At 63.5% G+C, this 23,731-nt stretch overlaps 4 protein-coding genes across 10 annotated transcripts in view; 2 read left to right on the top strand and 2 right to left on the bottom strand.

Moving 5' to 3' along the window:
- Positions 1-799: 799 nt before the first annotated feature.
- On the bottom strand, positions 800-4,640 carry ATF5 (activating transcription factor 5). 3 transcript variants are annotated; one of them, XR_011384178.1, is made up of 5 exons: positions 4,501-4,640; positions 3,105-3,395; positions 1,762-2,423; positions 1,487-1,522; positions 800-1,334 (listed from the first exon to the last, which is right to left on the bottom strand). XR_011384178.1 is itself a non-coding variant. In XM_051841676.2 (4 exons), the coding sequence occupies exons 2-3, from the start codon at positions 3,280-3,282 to the stop codon at positions 1,786-1,788; spliced, it is 816 nt and encodes a 271-aa protein (XP_051697636.1). In that variant the 5' UTR covers positions 3,283-3,395; positions 4,501-4,640; the 3' UTR covers positions 800-1,522; positions 1,762-1,785. The 3 variants fall into 3 exon arrangements, 2 of the variants coding, with proteins under 2 accessions (XP_051697636.1, XP_051697637.1); XM_051841676.2 differs by having other exon boundaries at positions 800-1,522; XM_051841677.2 differs by lacking the exons at positions 800-1,334; positions 1,487-1,522; positions 4,501-4,640 and adding an exon at positions 3,953-4,084 and having other exon boundaries at positions 1,707-2,423.
- Positions 4,216-6,199, bottom strand: LOC138846788 (collagen, type I, alpha 1b-like). The gene is made up of 3 exons (XM_070063493.1): positions 6,143-6,199; positions 4,863-5,366; positions 4,216-4,698 (listed from the first exon to the last, which is right to left on the bottom strand). The coding sequence occupies exons 1-3, from the start codon at positions 6,197-6,199 to the stop codon at positions 4,216-4,218; spliced, it is 1,044 nt and encodes a 347-aa protein (XP_069919594.1).
- Positions 4,438-23,731, top strand: part of IL4I1 (interleukin 4 induced 1) — a 30,035-nt gene continuing 10,741 nt past the window's right edge. For 2 of the 4 annotated variants that reach the window (XM_051841662.2, XM_051841660.2), the window contains exon 1: positions 4,438-4,575. The gene's annotated coding sequence lies outside the window, so the exon portion shown is untranslated. Of the gene's footprint in view, positions 4,576-6,514; positions 6,636-23,731 lie in introns of those variants that run through there. The other 2 variants (XM_051841663.2, XM_051841661.2) reach the window with 1 other exon arrangement.
- On the top strand, positions 4,442-23,275 carry NUP62 (nucleoporin 62). Of its 2 annotated transcripts, none has more exons than XM_051841666.2 (2): positions 4,442-4,575; positions 19,906-23,275. In XM_051841666.2, exon 2 carries the CDS (start codon positions 19,970-19,972, stop codon positions 21,530-21,532), a length of 1,563 nt encoding a protein of 520 aa, XP_051697626.1. In that variant the 5' UTR covers positions 4,442-4,575; positions 19,906-19,969; the 3' UTR covers positions 21,533-23,275. The 2 variants fall into 2 exon arrangements, with proteins under 2 accessions (XP_051697626.1, XP_008251901.1); XM_008253679.4 differs by lacking the exon at positions 4,442-4,575 and adding an exon at positions 6,500-6,635.

Here is a 23,731-nt window from a genome sequence, read left to right on the forward strand (position 1 = left end):
GGGAAAAGTTACAGCAGTGTTAGCTTTTTCTGAATTTTTTTGTTAACCGCCCAAGTTCAACCCGGGGCCTGCACTGGCCGAAGCCCTCGCCGCTCCTCCAGTCTCAGGGAGCGGATGTCTGCTTTGTGGCCCTGGCTGGGGGCTCTGGGCCAAGTCTCGGACACCCCGTGAGTTCTGCTCGCTCTAGTAAATCCTCATCGTCTACACTTGCCGCCTCTGCGAATCGTTCAAGTCGTCGTCCGGGGAGCCTTGCACCTACGGAACCGTGGGTCCCTTCCCTCACCCCGGCATCTGTGTGGGCGCCACCTTTCCCTCGCCTCAGAGAGCCCTCGGTCTCCCTCGGCTCAAACGCTGTCTGCCCTTCAAATAAAGTGGAAGTAGACGGGGTGTGTGTGTGTGTGACTGGGTGCTGGGCTGGATCCTGGCCTTCTGCTTCGGGTCCAGCTTCCTGGTAGCGCCTGGGAAGGCAGCAGGCGATGATGGCCCAAGTGCCCGGGCCCTCTGCTCCTGCGGGAGACCGCTGCCCCCGGGGCACTGGGAAAGGCTCCAAGGAGGGTGCAGCAGGCTCCCCATCTCCACCCGGAAGGACAGGGAGACCTGTTGGATCGTGGGAAAATTCACCGAGATCCTGCAGTTCCAAGGATGGCTCCCCCCATGGGGGAGTGACCAGCGCTGTGACCTCGCCCTGTCTCTCCCCTCTGTCACCCTGCCTCCCAAACAGATAAATCTCTAGAAATCACTAAGTAAAAAAATTTAAAAAGACAAGTTTATTTTTTAAAAAAGAGAGACGACTCACGGCCCCGGGAAATTCTGCGTTTTATTTGTTCTCACCCCAAGGATCCGCCCCTACCCACCCCCCAGATGCTGCCCCTCCCCCAACACCTTCACACAACACTGATTCTCTCCCGGAGCTAAAACGACCCCCAGCCACCATCTCGGCCCCTCACCCACCCATCCACCAGCTCTGGGAACCTGGCTCCCTCCCGGAGCTTGGCTGGGCCCCTGTTACTCTGTGGACCCCTCACCTCCCTGCCCCACTCCCCCGCACCCCTGCACGCGAATGGGAGTCTGGGCTGGAGCCAAAGATCCCAAGAGCCTGGGGAGGGCAGAGGGCAGGAGAGGCCGGGACAGGGCCTTGTACACCTAGGGCCGCCCCTCCCCCTAGCTGCGGCCCCTCTGGCTCCCGCCTTGTCCTCCTATCCCTCCGCCCCACTAGCTCCCGCCCTGTACACCTAGCCCCCCCGGCCCCCTAGCTGCGGCCCCTCTGGCTCCTGCCCTGTACATCTTGCCCCCCGCCCCCTAGCTGCGGCCCCTCTGGTTCCCTCCCTGCCCACCTAGCCCCCCACCCCCCTAGCTCCCGCCCTGTACACTTAGCTCCCCGGCCCCCTGGCTGCGGCCCCCTCTGGCTCCCGCCCTGCCCACCTAGCCCCCTGCCCCTCTCCCCGCCCTAGCTGTTGCGGCCCCTCTGGCTCCGCGCCTTGTCCACCTAGCCCCCCGCCCCCCTAGCTCCCGCCCTGTGCACCTAGACCCCGCCCCTCCCCCCGCCCTAGCTGCTGCGGCCCCTCTGGCTCCGCGCCTTGTCCACCTAGCCCCCCGCCCCCCTAGCTCCCGCCCTGTACACTTAGCTCCCCGCCCCCCTGGCTGCGGCCCCCTCTGGCTCCCGCCCTGCCCACCTAGCCCCCCGCCCCCCTAGCTCCCGCCCTGTACACTTAGCTCCCCGCCCCCCTGGCTGCGGCCCCCTCTGGCTCCCGCCCTGTCCACCTAGACCCCGCCCCTCCCCCCGCCCTAGCTGCTGCGGCCCCTCTGGCTCCGCGCCTTGTACACCTCGATGAGCAGGTCCTTGACGTACTGGATCTCCCTCTCCACCGACTCGGCCCGCTCCCTCAGCTCCCGGTTCCGCGCCTCCAGCCCCTGGCACTCGCCCTCCAGGGCCTCGCCCTCTGCCCGCTTCCTCTGCCGGTACCTCAGAGCCGCGGACTTGTTCTGGTCTCTCTTCTTCTGCTTGCGGTCCCCTCGGGCCGTGGCAGGACTGGGGTAAGGGGCCGGGCGAGGGGCTGGGGGCGGGGGCGGGGTCTGCGGCGGCGGGGGCGGGGGCACCAAGCCCGAATCCCCCTGGCCGGCCTCGCCGCGGCAGTAGATGGCCAGCAAGTCCAGGGTGTCCAGGGCAGGGGGCTGGGGGAGGTCAAAGCTGGGGACGGGGAGGGGGAGGGCGGGCGGCGGCGGGGAGGGGGCCGGGAGCAGCGGGGCCTCGAGGAAGAAGTCCTCCATCTGCTCCAGCTCCTTCTTGAGCAGGGAGGCCATGGCTTCCAGGTCAGGGGCGGAGGGGGAGGGCGGGGGCAGGGCGCCTGGGGGCACGGTGGGCTCCAGAGGGAGGAGGGCGGTGAAGTCTACCCGCTCCGTCATCCAGTCCGAGAAGCCGTCCCCTGGGGATTGGAGGGGACACAAAGAGCCCTGAGCCCCCAACTCCGTGCCCCCAGCCCATGGCCACTCCACTCGGGCTGATCTGTCCCATTCACTCAGTAAACCAACAACCAGTCAGCCTGCGGTCAGGGAGCCAACAGACCAGTCCCCAAACCAGTGAGCCAGGCAACCAACCAACCAGCCAACCAGCTAGTCATCAGCCAACAAACCAACCAGCCAACCATCAGCCAACCAACTCACCAGCCAACAAACCAACCAGCCAACCAACCAACTCACCAGCCAACCATCAGCCAACCAACAAACCAACCAGCCAACCAACCAACTCACCAGCCAACCATCAGCCAACCAAGTCACCAGCCGGCCAATCCAGCGATTGGGGAACCACCCAGTCAATCAACCCATGAGCGAGATCATCACACGCACCCCCCCTAGTCCTTCTTTACTAATTAGGGAATAGCCACCGCGAATCACACAGACACAGCAGTGCCTCTGCGAACGCTGCTCCCTCCACCTGCGCCTTCTTGGGGGCCAGGTCTCCCTGTGCGCCCCCCCACTAGCGCCAGGTCCAGGAGGGTAGCAATCCTGTCCCCACTGCACCCAACACAGCCTGGCATCCTGCACCCATTCACTTTAGCCAGTGAGCACCCGAACCCCCCCCCCCCACCGCGCCCCTGCCTCCTTACCTGCCAAGGGCTCTCCTCCCCCTGGAAGCCCGCCCTCCAGGGCTCCCCCCAGGACCTCATAGGGGCCCAGGGGGGCGGGGGCCAGGGGGAGCTTCCCATAGTCGACGAGCCAGCCCAGCCCGCTAGCTGGGAGCAGGGCCCTGTCCAGCTCCAGCCCCAGGGTCGCCAGCAGTGACATGGCCGTGGCACAGGCGCGGGGCAGTGGAGGCGGCTGCACTGACTGCGGCTGGGAGGCGGCTCTGCGGGTTGCTCAGCGGGGCAAACACAGGCACCGGGGTGATGGCGGAGGACCTGCAGGTTGGCGACAAGGGCCGGCGGGGTCAGCGGCCAGCCCGGCCTACCAGCCAGAGTCCCCGGGACACCGACGGGGCTCCATGGGGGGTCTCCACCCCCCAAGCCCCGAGCCCCACCCACTCCCAAGGGAATTCTCTTTGGGAGCAACCTGCCCAGAGTCCCCCAGCCCCACCCTTCCCCTCCCGCAGAGACCCAAGGTCTCCCAGGGGAATTCCCTGAAGCCCCTCCCACCCCCCCACAGCATCCTCCTCCTCCACCGAGATTCAGCCCCCGGGGCAGTTTCACCCAGCCGTCCCATCCTCTCAGATCGTGCCACAGAGCAGTCGCCCCTGTACCCCACTCCATCGCTGCCTTCCACTCAAACCCCACCCTTCCCTGAGGCGACGCCACCGCCCCGCCCCTCCCTGACAGGGCCGAGGCCCCGCCTCCTTGCCGGATCGAAACTCCGCCCCTCAGGTAAGGGCAGTGTCGGTCCCGCCCCTCCTCAAGCCCCGCCCCTCGCGACAGCCGGGAACCCACGGTCTACCCCAGTCCTAACCAGTCCTAAGTCCCACCTTCTACCCTGTCCATCTAAGCCAGTCCCCGCCCCCGCAAGGGCGTCATTGAACAGGAGGGAAGCCGCGCCATGAGAGCGCGCAGGCGCACTGTCGGAGAGCGGCTGCCCAACCCCCACCCCTCCACACGTGCGCTCTCGGCTGAGGGCCAAGGCGCATGCTCCGTTCAATTGTTCGCGCATGCCTCTGCCCGCTGGGGGATTGGTGCGCATGCGCAGTCCCTCACAGCGGCCCCTGCACGCGTACGAGGCGGATGCAAAAGTTCAGGGACGGAGAGAAAAACAACACTCAGCTTCTCTGGGGATTAGTACGCAGGCGCAACAGCACGCGGGCGGCCCGAAAGCCTCTAGAAAAACACCCTCCCTCCCCCCGGCCCAGCTCCGGCCGAGTGCGCATGCGCCGTCGCCCGCCCAGCTTCCCTCTTCTGCGCCTGCGCGACCGTGATTCCACGCTGACGTCCCCCCCACCCCCCAGCCCGGTCGTGAGGGCCGCGAGCTGCGAAAGGGCGGGAAGGGCGGTTGGAGAGGGAGGGGCGAGCGGTTACTCACTCCATGGCTGCGGCAAGAAGAGGCGGCGGCGGCCTCGGCTGAAGCGAGACGGTGGGAGCGGAGGGCGCAGGCGCGGTAAGCGCGGGGCGGGTTGGGGGCACCTGGGGCAGCGGCTACAGAGCCATGGCCGGGGCTGCGCGGGCAGAAGCGGCGGCGCGGCAGCGTGGTGTGCGGATGGGACTGAGGCGGCCCGGGGGACTGGGGACAGATATAGCGCGGGTGGCGGGCGCGGCCCGCGGATCCCTCCGCGCCCCGCCCCTGCGCGGCCGCCTCTCGGGGGCCCGGGGGCTCCTCCTCCCGCCCTCGCCCCCCTCGGGTCTGGCGGGGCCCCGTCCCTGGGGCTCGGGGGTCCGGCCGCGCACCGTGTTGCGTGCGTTTTGGGGTCCTCTCCAGCCGGCCCCACTCGGATCTCTCCGTGCCCCCCAACTGCCGTCCCACCCCGAGAAGCCGCGTGGCCCGGAGTCACCGTCAGCCCGCGTTCCACTCAGGTCCCGGACCTGCCAGCGGGGCCCCGGGGCAAAAAAAAAAAAAAAAAAAAAAAAATGAACTCTCCGGGCTCCTTTCTCTAAACAGAATAAGTTCGCTGTATCCAGAACACAGGCGCCCGCGTCCTGGTTAGGGGACCCTGCTCGGCCTCGCCGCACGTGGTGGACGCGGGCATTCGGGCCTTGTTGCCCTCCCCGACCCCTGGCCTCTGCTCGCCCGGACTGCTTTTCAGACAGCACTCGGCCGCCCCCCACCCCTGCCTGAAACGGGGGGCGGCGCGCACTTCCGGCCGGTTCCCAGGAGGGCGTGAGGTTGGGGGCCGCCCTGCCCCAGCCCGGTGGGTCCGGGGCTGTTCTCTGCTGCAGAAGACGCCTGCCTTCCTACCCTGCGCCCCTCCACCTAGAGGTCAGCCCCGGTTCGTCCGGGATCCGGCCTGTCCACTCTGAGCACGTGGTCTCCGGCCGGTCTTCCCGGGCCGAGGTCTCCCGTGGTGGGGGGTGTGTTCCGGCTCCATGGCTGCCCTGGGAGACTTGGCCGGTCTCCCCCACTTGCACGCGCAGGTGTTGGTGGGGTGGCGGCCACGCCGCTGGCGTGGAGGGGGCACGTTCCCCCCCCCCTTATGCACGGGGAGGGGGCACGTAATCTCGCCCCCCGCCCCCTTATGCACGGGGAGGGGGTGTTTAATAAGCCGTGCTTGGGAGTGATGGAGGTTGACAGGGAGGTTGAGAGGTGTACAGCGAGTCTGTGTGGCCTCGCCCAGCGCCCCCGCGAACGTGGTCCTGTGGCACGTTAGTCGCCAGCCCGGGCCAGGAGCCTCGGCACGCCGCCCTCCCTTCACGCCTGTCCCCTCTTCCCCGTTGGGCCTCCACAGCCCCCCTGCTCTGTGGCGGTGGCCCCACACTTGGCCTTGACCGTTTTGAAGACCGTTCGGTACTTTATGGAAAATGCTTCAGCTTTTTAAAATTTATTTGAAAGGCACAGTTACAGGAGGGCTACTGCATCCGCTGGTTCATTCTCCCAACGGCCGCAGTGGCCAGGGCAGAGCCAGGCTGAGGCCAGGAGCCTGGAGCTCCGTGCAGGTCTCCCCCGCGGGTGCAGGGGCCCAGGCGCCCGGGCCGTCTTCTGCGGCCGTCCCGGTGCATCCGCAGGGAGCTGCAGCGGAAGTGGAGCCGCCGGGGCTCGGCTCGGCGCACGGATGAGACGCTGGCGTCATGGCGCAGCTTGGTACGCGGCCTTTGAGGGGGTGGCTGGGTGGGCTGTTTTGAATAACTGGAAGTGCAGATGCCCACCAGGAGAGCCCCGCGTCCCCCCGCCCCCAGCAGCTTGACTCAGTGGTGCTAAGTGGACGCCAGTTAGCGCCCTGCGCTGCTAGTGCGCGGGTGGGGCCTCCGCAGCTGCCTGCCACCCGGGTCGTGGTCTCTGGGGTTGGGGCGCTGGCCCCTTCACTCCTGGGCCGTGGCTGCTGGGACTCCTTTTTTGGTGCGGAGGCACCTGTCGGGGAGTGAGGCGGCCGATTGCAGGCAGGTTGCATCAGCTGTGGCTCTTTGCTGGGAGGAGCGAGAGGATTCTCTGGGGGCCCAGGAGCACCTGGCAACGGCTAGGCTCCCTCCCGCTTAGCCCTGCATGAGGGAGAGGCCCCACGCAGCCTGGTAAGGGGCTCGGAGGGGGAGGGGACCAGCCCCTGTGTGGGGCCCCAAGAATCCAAATGGAGCCTCGGGCGTGGGCCAGCTGCGGAGACCAGGCTGAGGCGCCAGGAAGTAGGAGAGGCGCGCAGAGCCCACCGTCAGGGCCCGGGGCCCTGAGCGGGCTCCAGGCCTGGACCTTCAGCTCACACCTCAGGTTTGCCGAGCTGTGTGGATCCAGCCTGCCCTCCCCTGTCACCTGCGCTGTTGCCGCAGCCCCCCGTGTTTCCCAGTCAAGGTAGCGCTTGGCGTGATGGAAAGGGCCCCAAGTTTTGCATCAGCCAGGACCCAGGTTCCAGTCCCGAGCCTCAGCACGGGTCCGAGCCAGGCGGCCCGCACACCTCCCACCTCCACCGCGTCTGGGGCCCGGCTCAGTGGCCCAGGAGAGCTGCCCTCCTGAGCAGGGCTGGGGGCCGGAAGTGGGGCGGGTGAAGCCCAGCGCCGACGGGGCGCAAGGTCTGTGCGTGTTCACTCATCCCGCTCCGTCCACACTTTGTTCTGTATTGGAGGGCAAGGTCAGGCACCTCCTCCCCAGAATTGTCCCTCACGGCCCCAGGCTGCGACCTTGGAAGTGGTCAGGACATTTTTGTAAAAGATTTCTTTTTTTTTTTTTTTTTTTTTTTTTAATTTGAAAGTCAGAGTTACACAGAGAGAGGGAGAGGTCTTGCCTCTGCTGGTTCACTCCCCAATTGGCCACAACAGCCAGAGCTGCGCCGATCCAAAGCCAGGAGCCAGGAGCTTCTTCCAGGTCTCCCATGCAGGTGCAGGGGCCCAAGGACTTGGGCCATCTTCCACTGCTTTCCCAGGCCACAGCAGAGAGCTGGATCGGAAGTGGAGCAGCCGGGTCTTGAACCAGTGCCCATATGGGATGCTGGAGCTTCAGGCCAGGGCGTTAACCCACTGTGCCACAGCGCCGGCCCCCAAAAGAGTTGTTTTTGCGCAGAAGTTGGAGATTCAATACAGCGGCTGCTGCGCAGGGTCAGGGAGGGTAGCAGTCACGCAGACCAAGGGTGCAGGGGCTGGGGGTGGGCGTCCTGGCAAACAAGGGCAGAAGGCCAAGGCCAGCTCCGCTGCAGAAAGGGCAGCGTGGGGGTGGGCAGGCGGTCAGGCTGCCACGTGGCCGGCGGCTCAGAGTCCCCGCAGGAGCGCTCACAGCCAGGCCAGGCCCCCGCTGCCGAGCTGGCTGGGCATCCTTGCTGTCACCCTCTCTCGGTTTCCTGTTCTACTGTCACAGGTTGCCACGCACTTGGCTCCCTTAGAGCTCTGGAAGGAGGGGACTGAGGTGGTGCACAGCGCTGCGCTCCTGGGGCTCGGGGCAGACGCTCGTCCCCAGCCTGCGAGCCCACCTGTGTCCTTCAGCGGGGGCCTCTTCCTCACCTCCTATCGTGCCGTCGCCTGGCTCCCCCATTGCTCCTCCTGCCTCTCCCTGGAAAGACCTGCGGGCCTGTACGCAGGGCCCGCCTGGGTAACCCAGCGCAGCACCTGTGACACGGAGACAGGAGGAGGGCGGAACTCCAGCTGTGGACTGGCGAGGCCGTTGTGCCGCCTACCCTCCTCCCCGAGCCCCAGGTCCGGGCCTGGGATAGAGGACAGGGCCAGTTCTGGGTTGCTCCGTCCCTTGGCTGCTGTCACTCGCCCTGGTGGCCTGTGCTGCTGTCCCCTCCAGGGAAATGGGGGTGCAAGCAGAACCAGCACCTGGCTCAGCAGGTGAGAGCTGTCCCCCCAGCCCCGTGGGCCTGTGTCGGGGACACAAGGAGTACCTGGGCCCCTGGAACGGCGCAGGTGATGTCTAGGGCTGGCCCATGGTCCAGGAGCGGCTGGTTCCACGGAAACGGAAACGCTGGATTTTTTTTTTTTTCCTGTGAGATCGCAGTCTCAAAGGACAGCGAGTAATTCAGAAGGAACGCGGGAAACCGCAGCCGGTTAATCAGCCAGGGGCTCTGAGCCGGAGGGGCTGGGCGCTCCTGTGGTTGGCACGTGTCCCTGGAAAGGCCTCACAGGACACTTGGGGCCCCCTGGTGGTCCCCCCCAGCAGGTGCATGGGCAGGGCCCTGGGTTCCCTGACTCCTGCCCACCCTGCCACAGCTGGAAGAGTTGGGTGGCAGACGAGAGCAGGGCCCCTCCTCACTCCAAGCCTCTTGGGCCCCAGGGTGGGAGTCCCCTTGGATGCCTCTGTGAGAGCTGAGCTGCCCCAGGAGGTCGTGCGACGACCTGGGGTGTCACAGAGGGTGGGTGGGGTGCTGTGTGGCACCGAGGAGAGGCTAGCTGGGAGCCGGGCTGTGGTCAGAGTCCTAGTGAGCTGTGTGACTTCGGGCAAGGTCCTCAAGTTCTCTAGGCCTCGCTGCGCTTATCTGTGAAGGGGGAGTGACCCCAGTTCCCACCAGTGCAGATAAAGCCCGGAAAAGAGGACCTGTGTCCCTGAGATATTACTGTAGCCATTAGACTGGGGCAGAATCCGTCACCCTGCCCCCCACGCTGGCTGCTTTCCCTGGTTCCCAGAGAAACCTCTCCATGGCAACCCCTCCCTCCCTCCCCCGCTGACATGGTGCCTCTCCCCTGGGGAAGCAGGTGTTGATGAGTGAGGCGGGGTCTTGCCCCGACACGGCCCCTGCCCCCTGCTTCAGCCCCTCTCCAGGTCTCAGTGTGCTGTGCCTGCCCTGGTGGCCCCGATTCACTGCGGGGTTTCAAAACTCTGTCCACACCCCAGCCTGTTCTCACCCGGGTCACCAGCCAGCCCGGAGAGCAGGGTCCTGTTAGGAGCTCCAGCGTCCTCGGGGTGAGCTCCCTGCTCGCCTGCAGCCGCTCCGCTGGCCGCTTGCCCCTTGACTGGCAGCCCCTGGTTGGCTGGTGACCTGGGGGGTAGTGCAGGACCATCGTCCCCTCAGTCCTCCCTCCCACCCAGGCAGGCCCTGGTGCAGCTGCTGTCTCCAGGCGTCTGCCTTTCTAGAAGCTTCGCCCTGACGGCCCTGCGGCGCACGCGTGCCCTTGCCGTCACTGCAGCCGGATGGGCGCTTCACACCTCTTGTATGTGGATGGAACACACTGCAGGGTGTGGGTAGAAACGTCTGCCTCTCCGTCCATCCGCTTGGGCCTTTCTGTTTGGCTGCTTGGAGTAATGCGCTGTCAGCATCTGTGTGCCAGCTGTGTTCTGCTTTCCTGTGTGTGTATCTACAAGAGGAATCGCTGGGTCATCCATAACTTTGTTCCTAAGTGTGACTTCCATTGCCCCCCCGTAGGTTTTCTTTTTCTTCTTTTAAGATTTATTTATTTATTTGAAAGAGTTACACAGAGAGAGAGAAGGAGAGGCAGAGAGAGGGGGAGAGAGAGGTCTTCCATCTGATGGTTCACTCGCCAGTTGGCCGCAACAACCAGGGCTGAGCTGATCCAGAGCCAGGAGCTTCTTCCAGGTCTCCCACGTGGGTGCAGGGCCCAAGGACCTGGGCCATCTTCTACTGCTTTCCCAGGCCACAGCACAGAGCTGGACAAGAAGTGGAGCAACCGGGTCTCAAAACGGTGTCCATACGGGATGCCAGCATTTCAGGCCAGGGCATTAACCCGCTGTGCCACAGTGCCAGCCCCTCTCTTTCTTTTTTCTAAAAGATTTATTTACTTGAGAGGCAGAGTTACAGAGATCTTCCATCTACTGGTTCACTCCCAAATGGCTGCAATGGCTGGAGCTGTGGTGATCTGAAGCCAGGAGCTTCTTCCAGTCTCCCACAGGGGTGCAGGTACATGGGCCATCTTCCACTGCTGTCCCAGGTCATTAGCAGGAAGCTGGATCAGAAGTGGAGTATTTGGGACTCAAACCGGTGCCCATATGGGATGACGGCATAGTAGGTGGCAACTGAACCCACTGCACCACAATGCCAGCCCTCTGAATGGTGAACTTCTTGGTGGTCTTTGCCTTGGACACACATTGAGAGCAGTTTACACAGCAAACGGGCTGCACTTGGGCATGCCTCTTTTTTTGTTTAAGAGGCAGAGAAGGGGGCCGGTTATGTGGCATAGCCAGTAAGGCTGCCGCTTGCAGTGCCTGCATCCCATATGGGCGCTGGTTTGAGTCCTGGCTGCTCTACTTCTGACCCAGCTCTCTGCTGTGGCCTGGGGAAGGCAGCAGAGGATGACCCAAGCCCTTGGGCCCCTGCACCCAAGTGGGAGACCCAGAAGAAGCTCCTGGCTTCAGATCAGCGCAGCTCCGGCCATTGCGGCCACCTGGGAAGTGAACCAGCAGATGGAAAACCTCTCTCTCTCTCTCTGCCTCTCTGTAACTCTGCCTTTCAAATAAATGAATCTTTAAAAAATAACAAAGGCAGAGACAGTTCCCATCCGCTGGTTCATTCTGCAGAGGCCCACAGTGGCTGCATCTGGGCCAGGTTGAAGCTGGGGGCCGAGGACTTGACCAAGTCTCCCGCACGGGCAGCAGGGATCCGGGCGCTGTCAGCCGTAGGCCAGGTGCCGGCCCCAGCAGGTCTCCGTGCTCGCGGCAGCAGGACCCGGGAGAGGGAAAGTGCTGTAGCTTTGTGAGCTGTGTCATTTCTGTGCCACCAACACTGCACAAGGGTTCCGACTTGCCCACAGTTTACCAGTGCCGCCCTAGGAGGTTTGAAGTGTGCGTTTGCTTGTTTTATTTGAGAGAGAAACGGCGTTCCCATCACTGGTTTGCTGTCCAGGTGCTCGCAAGAGTCTGGCCTGGGTCAGGTGGAAGCAGGGAGCGGGTCTTCCATGTGAGTAATGGGGACCCCGCGACTGGAACCGCCGCTGCTGCCTCCCAGGGTCACACTAGCGGGGGGCTGGACTCAGAAGCAGAGCCAGGTGTGCCCGTAGGGGTGCAGCCCCGCGTGGATGCTCCGCTCCACTCCCAACTCTCGCTCCTGGGGAGGCTCTGTCCCTGAACATCTGTGCCGGCCTCATCAGCCCTGGGTCTTGGTGCAGATCCTGTGCTGTCCTGCCGCCTCCCCCATCTGCGCCGGCGCCTGGAACGAGGTGATGAGTGACGGATGCCCATCACGGCTTCCTGCCCTCACTCACCTTTCAAAACCAAACTGTCTTCCTCCTCTAGGAGCCTTTCTGTGGCTCTCCCCACACTCCCTGGGGAGAAGGTTAGTCAGCCCCTCCCCTCGGCTTGCTTTGTTTCTTTGTTTTTTTTTTTTTTTTTTAAGAATATAGATTTTTTTATTTAATGATTTGATTGAGAGGCACAGTTACAGAGAGGTTTTCCATCCGCTGGTTCACTCTAAATGGCTGAAACGGCTGGAGCTGGGCTTCACCGGAGCCAGGAGCTTTCTCCGGGTCTCCCACAGGGATGCAGGGTTGCAAGCACTTGGGCCATGTTCTACTGCTTTCCCAGGCCACAGCAGAGAGCTGGACTGGAAGTAGTGTAACTGGGGCTCAAACCAGCGCCCACACGGGATGCCGGTGTTGCAGGCGGCGGCTTTACCTGCTGCGCCACAGCGCCTGCCCCAAGAGAAACAATTTTTTTTTTTTTTTGACAGGCAGAGTGGACAGTGAGAGAGAGAGACAGAGAGAAAGGTCTTCCTTTGCCGTTGGTTCACCCTCCAATGGCCGCCGCTGCAGCCGGCGCACCGCGCTGATCCGATGGCAGGAGCCAGGAGCCAGGTGCTTTTCCTGGTCTCCCATGGGGTGCAGGGCCCAAGCACCTGGGCCATCCTCCACTGCACTCCCTGGCCACAGCAGAGGGCTGGCCTGGAAGAGGGGCAACCGGGACAGAATCCGGCGCCCCGACCGGGACTAGAACCCGGTGTGCCGGCGCCGCAAGGTGGAGGATTAGCCTATTGAGCCACGGCGCCGGCTCGAGAAACAATTCTTAATGAATGCATTGTTCCACTGCTGGTTCAACCCCAAGGCCCTGCAACAGTGAGGGCTGGGCCAGGCCAGAGCCAGGAGCTTGGACCTCACACGTGGGTGTCACCTGCTGCCCCCCAGCATGCACATGAGCAGGGAGCTGGGGCAGAAGCCAGGAGACGGGCCCAGACCCGGGTGCACTGGTACGAGGTGCAGGTTTCCCGGGCAGCACCTCTCTCTTTAAGATCTATTTATGGGCCGGCGCCGCGGCTCACTAGGCTAATCCTCCGCCTTGCGGCGCCGGCACACCGGGTTCTAGTCCCGGTTGGGGCACTGGATTCTGTCCCGGTTGCCCCTCTTCCAAGCCAGCTCTCTGCTGTGGCCCGGGAGTGCAGTGGAGGATGGCCCAAGTGCTTGGGCCCTGCACCCCATGGGAGACCAGGAGAAGCACCTGGCTCCTGCCACCGGATCAGTGCGGTGTGCCGGCCGCAGCGCGCCGGCCGCGGTGGCCATTGGAGGGTGAACCAACGGCAAAGGAAGACCTTAAGATCTATTTATGTATTTGAAAGGCAGAGAGAGGTCTTCCATCTGCTGGCTCACTCCCCAGTTGGCTGTAGTGGCCAGAGCTGTGCTGATCCGAAGCCAGCAGCCAGGAGCCTCCTCCGGGTCTCCCACGCGGGTGCAGGGGCCCGAGGACCTGAGCCATCTTCTACTGCTCTCCCAGGCCACAGCAGAGAGCTGGATCGGAAGAGGAGCAGCCGGGACTCAAGCCGGCACTGCAGGCGGCAGCTCTGCCTGCTGCACCACAGCACCCCCCCCCCCCCCTTTTGTAATGTAGTTAGGTTGAGGAGGATAAAAGCTCTGGATACTAGAGAAAGAAACCAAACAGTTCTTAACAAAAAGGGCCCCAGGCAGAGTGTTCCTCCATCCCCTCCCGTCCTGGTGTTTTGCACTAGGAGCAGGGGCTCTGGGATCCGCCTCCGTGCCTGCTCCTGCTCCTGTGGGGGAGTTGCTGTTTGTACCCCATGAGCCCCTCCAGGTGTCTGCGGGCCTCGGGAGCGGAGGAGAGGGTAATTGCCGATTAGCCGGGGAGGGACTGCAAGAGGAAGAAGGGAGAGGGAAGCGTGGGAGGCTGCGTCCCGGAGACGGTGCTGGGCAGCAGGTGGCCGGCGGGGCTTTGTGCCTGGCCGGGTCGGCGCCGCTCCCAGCCTCGCTTTCCCTGTCTGTCCTGCAGGAGATGCCTCAGGTGCTTCAGCCAGGTGGGAGCGGTGCCCAGCAGTGAGTCTCCCACCTGCCCCTGGTGTAGACGGGGGCAGGGGTGGGGGTAGGTGTATGTGTGTGTGAGTGGAGGTGTTGGGTGTTGAGTGGGGGCGTGGGGTGGGGATATGTGAGGGTGTGTAAGTGTGGGGGTGGGCGTGGGCGTGTAGGTGAGGGGGTAGGGGGTGCACCTGCAGGCTGGAATGCACCGAGAGGCCCTCTGGGAAGCAGCGGGTGGCCGTGAGACTTGGGCGAGACAGGCACACGGTGTTCTCTGTACCTTTTTATGGGGATCCCAAGAACTTGAGGCCTTGCTCACACGGTGAACTTGCGGTTTTCTAAAACGCGTGTGTCGTTGGGTCGGCTGAGGACTGGGGCACCTGGGCACGGGGACACTGAGAACTTAGTCACCCAGCTCGCATGCAGCCAGGGTTCCTGTGACTCGGCGGAGGGGGCCGGCAGGCAGGCAGAGCCACCCGCACAGACAGGTGCACGCTTGTTCCTGCCTGTCTCCTAGACCTGGGCGGTTGAAAGGCTTGGGGAGGAACGGGCTGGAAGAGACGGGCAGAATCCTGAGGGCGGTCGAACGCCGGCAGGCGGCTCCATCCGCCCTCCCTGGTACTGTGTGGAGAGACGGCCCGACAGAGGGGCGGGGGAAGCTGCAGACTGTGCCCACAGGCAGCGTGGCTGTGTGACAGCGGGAGAGAGAGCCCAGGCCACCGCCAGGCTGCGGCCCATCCCCTGGGAATCCACACGCTGGTCTGGCCAGAAATACCCAGCTGTCTCCCCTTCATGGGCCCCCCCACACACAGTCAGGACTGGGCCAGGACGAAGCTGGAGCTGAGAGACGGGAACTCAAACCAGGTGTCCCCAGTGGGTGGCAGGGGCCACGCTCACCTGAGCCATCGCGGCTGCCGTTAGCAGGAAAGTGGTCAGAAGCTGGAGCTGGGTGTCGCATCCATGGAGCACTGGGAGACGCTGGCTGGCTTGCTGGCTTTTTTAAAGATGCATTTATTTATTTGAAAGGCAGAATTACTGAGAAGCAGAAAGTCTTCCATCCATGGTTCACTCCTCAGATGGCTGCTACGGCTGGAGCAGGGCTGATCCCAAGCCAGGAGCCAGGAGCTGCTTCCGGGTCTCCCACTTGGGCCAACTTGCACTACTTTCCCAGGCCATAGCAGAGAGCTGGATCAGAAGTGGAGCAGCTGGGACTCGAACCTGCAGACAGTGCAGGTGGTGGCTGCCCGCTAGGCCACAGTGCTTCCTCTCCCTCCCCTCCCCTGCCCTCCCCTTTTTTGAAGATTTATTTATGGGACCAGCACTGTCTTGTTGCAAAAAGCTGCTGCCTCCAGCATCCCATGTGGGCACCAGTTTGAGTCCCAGCTGCTCCACTTCCGATCCAGCTCTCTGCTGTGGCCTGAAATGCAGTGGAAGATGGCCCAAGTCCTTGGGACCCTGCACCCACGTGGGAGACCTAGAAGAAAATCCTGGCTCCTGGCTTCAGATCGGCATAGCTCTGGGCATTGTGGCCAGTTGGGGAATGAACCATCGGATGGAAGACCTCTCTCTCTGTCTCTGTCTCTGCTCTCTCTGTGTACTTCTGAGTTCCAAATAAATCTTAAAGAAAAATATTTATTTATTTGAAAGGCAGAGTTACAAGAAGAGAGATCTTCCATTCGCTGGTTCACTCCCCGTAGGGCTGGGTCAGGCCAAAGCCAGGAACCTGGAACTCCATCCAAGACTCCCACACAGGTAGCAGGGGCCCAAACACTTGGGCCATCCTCCACTGCGTTCTCCGGTGCATTAGCAGGGAGCTGGATCAAACGGAGCAGCTGGGCCTCGAACCGGCGCTTGCACAGGATGTTTAAGAACAGCTGGGTTTGTAGGGAGCAGCTGTTTGACATACAGGGTTTACTGTGCTGGTGGCAAAGGCCAGTGAAGATGCCCAGGTGGGCAGGGGACAGGACGTGGACAGGACGCGGACAGGGAGTGCCTGCCCTGACACAGCCAAGGTGTGGGCCAGACACCCGGGGGTGGGGGAAGATGTTGGAGCCTCAACCCTGGATCAGCCTCACAAGGCTCTCAATCCCCACCTGCGCTCTCATCTCCTTTGCTGCCCTTCTCTGGTGTCTGGTCCCACGGCCCTCTTCACTCCATTGCTAAGCAGCGACTTCCCGTGGGGGAGGTGGGGGCAGTGGGGGAGAGGAGGTTCTGCAGAGAGCTCTTGGCCCTGTGCTTCCTGGTGTCCTCTGGGCTCAGTGTGGTTGCAGCACCACCAGGTGGCCGTCAGCTGAATGGCAGGAGCCTGACCCTCATCAGCTAAGTTCATCACCCTGCAGATGGGGAAACCAAGGCACAGGGGGTGAGCTTAGAGCCAGTGAGCCCAAGGCTGGGAGTGGAGGGGCAGAGCCTGCTCCCCACCTTGAGCTGTGCTGGGCCAGGAGACTAGCAGAAAAGGCCACAGGCCTGCTGCTAAGTCAGCGCGTGCCCACAGTGTTCACGGCCCCCGCAGCCCCTCAGGGCACACGGATTCAGCACCCACCGTCATGGAGTCCTGGGGAGTGAGCTTTGCTGGGCTCCCTGCCACCCGAGGGCACAGAGCTTGTTAGCGAGTGTCGGCGGCAGATGTGGGTCAGAGCTGAAGGGTCATGCAGGCCGCAGAGGGGAGAGGTAAAGGCAGCCCGGCGTCAGGCCTCTGCCCCGGCTCCACCCCTCCCCCTGCCATCTGGGGCTCCCTCAGCCGCACATCTGCTTGGGAACCCCCAAGACCTAACCCTGACGTGCTCAGTGGAGCATCCCTGCCCCCCGGCTGGTGGTCGGTGGTCAGTGTAGGTGCCGGAGGACGTGGATCCCGTGCTGGGGCCGTTGGCTGGCCCCGTGACAGCTGTGGCCTGTTGCTCATTCCGTGTGCCGTGGCCTAGTGCTCCTGGCACAGAGCTGGGCCTGCCGGTGGCACTGGGTAACGGCAGGTAGTGTCCTCATCCAGTCAGGCTGACCCTGACCCTGGCTATTTATCGAGTGCTGGGTGCTGAGGACACAGCAGGGAGCGAGACCGGGGAGCTGACACCTTCCACGTCCTCCGTCTCCCAGTGTCCCTGGCAGTCACCCCAGCAGTGGGGATGCCCGGGCTGCAGCATCGCACCTCACGCTTCCTTCCGCAGCTGACCTGTGGCTCCATCCCCTTCCAGCCCCAACGGGCAGGTGCATTTTCCCGTCCAACTCTGTGCTTTCTGCTGCCGCCTCCTTGCCGTCAGGTTGGCGCAGCTGCTGTGGCTAGCAGGCTGGGTGGCTGAAAGCAGTGTGTATTCTACGCTTCTGGAAGTCTAAAGTGCGTCCGTAGGGCTGGCTCCTTTAGAGCTGGGGAGCGTGTGTCCTGTCTTCCCAGCTCCTAGAAGCCGTGTGTGCGCCTCTGGTTGTTTGCCCTGCTGGTCACTGCTGGCCAGCGCCACTGGGGAGGATCCTGTTGCATATCACCGGCCTAGGAGTGGAGTTCAGAATTCAGAGTGGAGTCCCTATTGTGTGTCACCTTCGCCACAGCGTGACGTGGGAACACCGGCCAGAGAAGCGCCCCGAAGCCTTAGGTTTTCACTGTCAGTCCAGTAGGTGTGGTGGCCTGTGTGGCTAAGCATTGTCAGCACTGACCCTCGGGCAGAACATTGCGGAGGCTGCTCCTCTTTTTGGGATGTGCAGGGCTTGGCCTCTCCAGGCCTCCTGGGCTGACCCTTTACTGCGTCCACTGTCTCCAGCCCCCAACCCTTTTCTGCACCCACTGTCTCCAGCCCCTCAACCCTTTACTGCACCCACTGTCTCCAGCCCCCCAACCCTTTACTGCACCCACTGTCTCCAGCCCCCCAACCCTTTACTGCACCCACTGTCTCCAGCCCCCAAGGCCCTGGGCCCCCGATTTGCCTTCTGCTTCCGCCTCTGCCCACTCCCAGGCCCTTGCCCTCCCTGTTTGCCCTGACTGAACCTGCTGCCCATTGTACCTGCCCCAAAACTTGTTTATAGGGGTGAGGAGGAGCTCGTGATGGTGTAGAGCAGGGCTGGGTCCACACGTGTGCCCTTAGGCACGGAGCCCTGGGTGGCAGGAACCGACGAGGCTGTCGCATTTTGAAAGGCAGAGCTCCCGTTCCTTGGTTCAGTGCCGAAATGCCCACTAGGGCCCTGGGTACCAAGGTCAGGGGCGAGAAACAGTGCAGGTCATTTATTTGTTTATTTGAAGGGCAGAGTGGCAGAAGCAGAGAGAAAGGGAGGTCTTTGATCCACTGGTTCACTCCCCAACGGCCAGAGCTGCGCCGATCCGAAGCCAGGAGCTTCCAGGTCTCCCACGCCGGTGCAGGGTCTCAAAGACTTGGGGCATCTGCTCCTGCTTTTCCAGGCCACACCAGAGAGCTGGGTAGGAAGTGGAGCAGCCGGGCCACGACCAGGTGCCCATATGGGATGCCAGCACTGCAGGCAGTGGCTTTAACCACTATGCCACAGCGCCAGCCCCACAAAGAGCTTTTTATAAGTGCCCTTGGGGGATTTTAGCTGTAACTTATTAATAGCAAGTGCTCTCTGGAGCTGAGTTCTTGAGAACAGACGTGTAGGTGTAGCTGTTTGGATGTTTTTAGCTACTGGTTGTGGCAGCCCCTGCCTGAGACGCTGCACAGGGAGGAGGTGGTCCTGTCACGCAGGAGGTAGCTGGGGCCCAGACACCTGCTGCGGCCTCTGAGGACCTTTCTCAGGAACCCCCAGAAAACCCTGGTGAGAATGTCACGGCCAGGATCCCGCCACAGGGGGATCTTCTTCTTTGGCAGGCAGAGCAAGTGTGTGCACTCCCATCTGCTGGTTCATGCCCCCGATCTGTAACGCTGGGGCCAGGGCCGGAGCTGGGAGCCCAGTCCATTCTCCCAGGTGCGTGGCGGCAGCCCAGTGATTGGAGCCATCCCTGCCTCCTGGAGTCTGGTCGGCCAGGAACCAGAGCCAGAGCCAGAGCTGGAAATGAGACACGGGCTCCGCGGGGGCGCGGCTGTCTTGACCACGTGCTCTCGGGTGTTGCCGCTGGGCAGCTAGTTGCGGTCCTCTAGCTTAGACTAGGCAGGTCCAGCACTAGGGACCCTGGTGTCATTGCCGCAGGAGTATGGGTGGGGGAAGGGGCGGGTAGGAAGCCGTTAAGATGGTTGCGCCTCATATGCAGGCCCTGGGTGTTCCCCAGCTCTGCTCCTGACTGGCTTCTGCCAGTGCAGACCTGGGGGATGTTGGTGATGACCCGAGTAGTTGGGTCCCTGCCCCCCACAGGGGAGACCTGCTTCCTGGCTCCCAGCTTTGACCTGGCCCAGTTCTGGCCTTTGCAGGCATTTGGGAAGTGAGCCCGCAGAATTCTCCATCTCCCAAAAGTCAGTCTGTGCGGAAGGCAGCAGGTGCAGTGGAGGTGGGGCGCTCGTCCGTCTCCGACGTGAGCTGCGCACTGGAAGCTGCCTCTGCCCGGCCTGTCTCCCGCGGCTGGACGCGGGGGTGCCCGTGGTCCGTCTCCATGCCGGGTGAGGGGCTTAGGAATCCCGCCTTGGGGCAGTTGTGAGTGAGCTCTCCTGGGCCCCTCATCACCCACGTCCCAAGTGTGACCGTTTGTGCGGAAATAGCCCTGTCCCGCCCCCGCACACGCCCCTTCCTCAGTGCTGTCAGCTTAAAGCAAGCGGGGGTGTGCTGGCTCCTGGCGCCTCTGGGTGCCGTTGTCCTCTCACCTGCGTCTTGCCTTGCCCACCGGTGCCCACCGTCTCCTGCTCCAGGGAAGGGAGGGCGCTGAGCGGCTGACCCCGGCCTTGATTCAGCCTGGCGCCAGGCACTGTGGTGCATCCCTCCTGCTGAGCGGTGAGGCGCGGGCCTGCATTGGGCCCTCGGCAGCCACGCCCCGGTTTCTGGGCCCACGTCTGTCTTTGTGAAGCCCAGAACAGCACCCAGAGCGGCCCGAGCGGATCAGACCATGCTTCCCAGTTGTCAGGGCCAGCCGCTGGCACCTCCGGGGAGCGCTGGCACAGCGTCGTCTGGTCCTGCTCCCTGGGAACAGCTCCACTGCGTCCGCGGGCGCGAGGCCGGTGTAGGTTACGCAGAACAGGGGGAGGGGCTGCTGTGTTCCCACCTTGCTGGCCGAGACTGCCGTCTGATCATGTCCCTTCCTCTGCTTTAAAAATCTTCCCAGTTTGCAGATTTCATCAGGTTGGCTGTGGGAGCCGGAGCAGCTGCTGCCGACCAGAGCTGGAGCCATGAGCGGGTTTAATTTTGGAGGCACTGGGGCCCCCACAGGCGGGTTCACCTTTGGTACCGCAAAGACAGCAACCAGCACCACGCCGGCGACGGGGTTCTCTTTCTCTACGTCTAGCTCTGGCGGGTTTAATTTTGGGACTCCCTCCCCTGCGGCCGCGAGCACCCCTTCCACCGGGCTGTTCTCTCTCACGACCCAAGCGCCAGCAGCCCAGACCCCGGCGTTCAGTTTTGGCACCACGACTCCCGCTTCCGGAGGCACCGGCTTCTCCCTAGGTCTCAACGCCCCGAAGCTGAACTTGGGCAGCACGGCGGCCACCTCAGCCACAGCAAACCCCAGTGGCTTTGGGCTCGGCAGCAGCACCCTCACCAGTGCCACGTCGGGCACCGTCACCTCCAGCCAGGGCACAGCTCCCACCGGCTTTGTGTTCGGCTCTACCACCACGCCTGCGGCCCCCGCCACCACATCCGGAGGGTTCTCCTTCACCGGGGGAAGCTCCTCGCAGACGGGGACGTCTGGCTTCAACATCGGCTCCGTGGGGAGTTCGGCCACCCAGCCCACGGCGCTGACCGGGTCTCCCTTCACCGCAGCCACGCCAGCGGCCACGGGGGCAGGGCCCAGCCAGCCGGCCGCGCCCACGCCCGCCGCCACCTCCAACGCTGGGCCCACCCTCTTTGCCTCCATAGCCGCGGCTCCCACCTCATCCACCGGCACGGGGCTCTCCCTCGGTGCCCCAGCGACCACCGCCGCGGCGCCCGCGCCTGGGACGCTGGGCTTCACCTTGAAGGCCCCTGGAGCAGCTGCCGGCACCTCCACGGTGACGTCCGCTGCTGCCACCACCACCACCACCACCACCACCAGCTTCGCCTTGAATCTAAAACCTCTGGCGCCGGCCGGGGTCCCCAGCAACACGACGGCCGCCGCGAGTGCTCCAGCGGCCCCCAGCGCAGCCACCGGGGCGGCCGGCAGCCCCGCGATGACCTACGCGCAGCTGGAGAGCCTCATCAACAAGTGGAGCCTGGAGCTGGAGGACCAGGAGCGGCACTTCCTGCAGCAGGCCACCCAGGTGAACGCCTGGGACCGCACGCTCGTCGAGAACGGCGAGCGCATCACCAGCCTGCACCGCCAGGTGGAGAAGGTGAAGCTGGACCAGAAGCGGCTGGACCAGGAGCTCGACTTCATCCTGTCGCAGCAGAAGGAGCTGGAGGACCTGCTGAGCCCGCTGGAGGGCTGGGTGAAGGAGCAGAGCGGGGCCGTGTGCCTGCAGCACGCCGACGAGGAGCGCGAGAAGACCTACAAGCTGGCCGAGAACATCGACGCGCAGCTCAAGCGCATGGCCCAGGACCTCAAGGACATCATCGAGCACCTGAACACGTCCGGGGGCCCCGCCGACACCAGCGACCCCCTGCAGCAGATCTGCAAGATCCTCAACGCGCACATGGACTCGCTGCAGTGGATCGACCAGAACTCGGCGCTGCTGCAGCGGAAGGTGGAGGAGGTGACCAAGGTGTGCGAGGGGCGGCGCAAGGAGCAGGAGCGCAGCTTCCGCATCACCTTCGACTGACGGCCGGGCCGGGGCCGCGGCGCTCCCTGGTGGCCGGGGGGGCCGATTCTCTGAAGCGATTGTGCTGTGGAGAGAAGTGTTCTGTGGTTTGACTTTGCCCGCCAGCGAATGCGTAGAAAGTGTCCCGAGCGCCGCTGGGCGGGCGGGCAGCAGCCGGTGGGCGGCTCTGTGTCTGAGTCCTGTGTCTTTGGCCCCTTTCACCCACTGCCACCCACCTCGCCCTCCCCCGACAGAGGCGCTGAGGCCGGAGAGGAGAGGCTGCCGCCGGCCGCTCTGCCCAGCACAGTGGAAGTGCTGAGGTGGGCAGGCTGCCCTCTGCCCCGTGTGGGGTTTAAGCCGTGCGCTCCGCCCAGACACACTGCTCCCCGCAAGGAGGGGCTGCTCAGCTGAGGCGAGGCCCAAGCCCGGGGGGCTTCCCTGTGCCCGCTCCCCGTCCAGGTGGGCCCTCGGGCCTCCCCTCTTCCAGGGCGCCGCCCCGGCCGGCCCCATGGCACACTGAGCCTGTGCCAGGGAGGACTGGCTGTGCGTCTTGTGCCGACTGTTGGCCCCCGTCTCACTGGTAGACTGAGCTCCCGGGGGCAGGGACTGACTCTGTCCCCCTTTGTCCCCAGCACAGTCCCAGTCAGCTTTGCTGAATGAGCAAAGGACGAAGATGAAACCTGGCGTAGCGCTGGTCCACCGTGTTGCCTGCTGCGGTGGCCGCGGTGGCCACGCAGGGGCCCTGAGCCCCGCCAAGGTCCCCGTGTCGCCGCCCAGTGTCCTGTGTGTGTGCTTTGCATTCTCTACGATAGCCACGCTGTGTGTCGCCTTCCTGAATAAAAACATGAACAGCTGCCGTGCCTGTGTAACGTCAGGGTGAGGCGGTCGAGAGCGAGCAGCTCCCAGAAGCCACCGTGCTGGCGCCCTCCGGCCGACAGGCGCGAACAGTCTTGGGTCTGTGCTGACCTGTGGGTGACGCGGGCGCTGGCACCGCACTGCCTGCCCTCGCCCCGGTGGAGCAGCCTCCGTTCCTCCGCTGGGGCTAGCTGGAGGGCTCGGGCGGAGAGGCGACTCCCAGGTGCGGCCCGGCCAGCTGCTGGGAGCTCTCCCTCCTCCTGGGGACGGGGGTCCCGGCCCCTTGGCCTCACCCGCTCCATGGCTCACACCTCGGAGCCCTGTGGCCCATTTTCTAGAAGCTTCCCAAGGTCAAGATCACAAGTCATTGTTTACGTTGAACCATCTGGGGCCTTGAAGGCCAACACAACTTTGCAGGCAGCAGCCACAGAACAGGGAGGAGGAAGACCCCGCCAGCCTCCGTGAGCGCTGCTGCCCTCTCCCGGCCTTGACCACGGGGAGGGCCCGCGCTCCTGCCCTAGAAAAGTGGTCTGTTTCCTGCCTGCGTTTTTTCATTCGACATCCGTGGAGCAATGTTACTGAGCCCGCGAGCTCAGATTGTCCCTGTCAAAGGCCACACAATCTTCCTAGGGGGAAAAAAATGGGCATTTAAAAAATATATGCATTTGAAAGAGTGACAGAGGGAGAGGTTCCCCCCCCCACCTGGGTGGCAGGGACCCCAACACTTGGGCCACCATCTGCTGCCACCCCAGCTGCCTTCCCACTGAGCAGAGAGCAGTGCCATGGGTACCGGATGCCGGCGGCACGGGCAGCGGCTGGCACCTGTGCCACGACGCCATCCCAAGCGTGCTTCCCTGGTGTGCGTGTGTATATACTCCCGTTTCACATATTAAACATGAGTAAAACTCAGTTGCTTTCCTTTATTTTATTTTTAAAGATTTTATTTATTTTATTTGAGAAATAGAGCCACAGACAGTGAGAGGGACAGAGAGAAAGGTCTTCCCTCCACCAGTTCACTCCAAATGGCCAGAACTGCGCCGATCCAAAGCCAGGAGCCAGGTGCTCTCTGCCGGTCTCCTACACAGGTGCAGGGCCCAAGGCCTGCTCTCCCAGGCCACAGCAGAGAGCTGGATCAGAAGTGGAGCAACTGGGACTAGAAGTGGCACCCATGTGGGGTGCCGGCGCCGCAGGCGGAGGATTAGCCCACTGCACCACGGCGCCGGCCCCTCCTGTATTTTAAAAATAAAAACCTGAAGTTCTGACGTTTTCTTCCCATACCCTGGAGATCTTGGGTGTCCCACTTGGAAGAAGGTTGGGAGGACGGCTGTGGGGAGGGGTCCTGTGTTGCCTGGAGCCAGGGCAGGT

The sequence above is a fragment of the Oryctolagus cuniculus genome, chromosome 18 (genome assembly GCF_964237555.1).
Source record: "Oryctolagus cuniculus chromosome 18, mOryCun1.1, whole genome shotgun sequence".
NCBI lineage: Eukaryota > Metazoa > Chordata > Mammalia > Lagomorpha > Leporidae > Oryctolagus > Oryctolagus cuniculus.

Bases quoted from the DNA above. Each gene is read 5' to 3' on its own strand.
- NUP62 (XM_008253679.4), top strand. From the start codon at position 6,610: ATGAGGGAGAGGCCCCACGCAGCCTG. The intron at 6,636-19,905 runs GTAAGGGGCTCG...AAATCTTCCCAG, and splicing joins GAGAGGCCCCACGCAGCCTG to TTTGCAGATTTCATCAGGTT.
- LOC138846788 (XM_070063493.1), bottom strand. From the start codon at position 6,199: ATGACGCCAGCGTCTCATCCGTGCGCCGAGCCGAGCCCCGGCGGCTCC. The intron at 5,367-6,142 runs GCAGCTCCCTGC...GGCGCAGGGTAG, and splicing joins CCGGCGGCTCCACTTCCGCT to GAAGGCAGGCGTCTTCTGCA. The intron at 4,699-4,862 runs GTGCGCGGCCGG...ATCTGTCCCCAG, and splicing joins CCCAAAACGCACGCAACACG to TCCCCCGGGCCGCCTCAGTC.
- ATF5 (XM_051841676.2), bottom strand. From the start codon at position 3,282: ATGTCACTGCTGGCGACCCTGGGGCTGGAGCTGGACAGGGCCCTGCTC. The intron at 2,424-3,104 runs GTAAGGAGGCAG...TCCAATCCCCAG, and splicing joins GGGAGGAGAGCCCTTGGCAG to GGGACGGCTTCTCGGACTGG.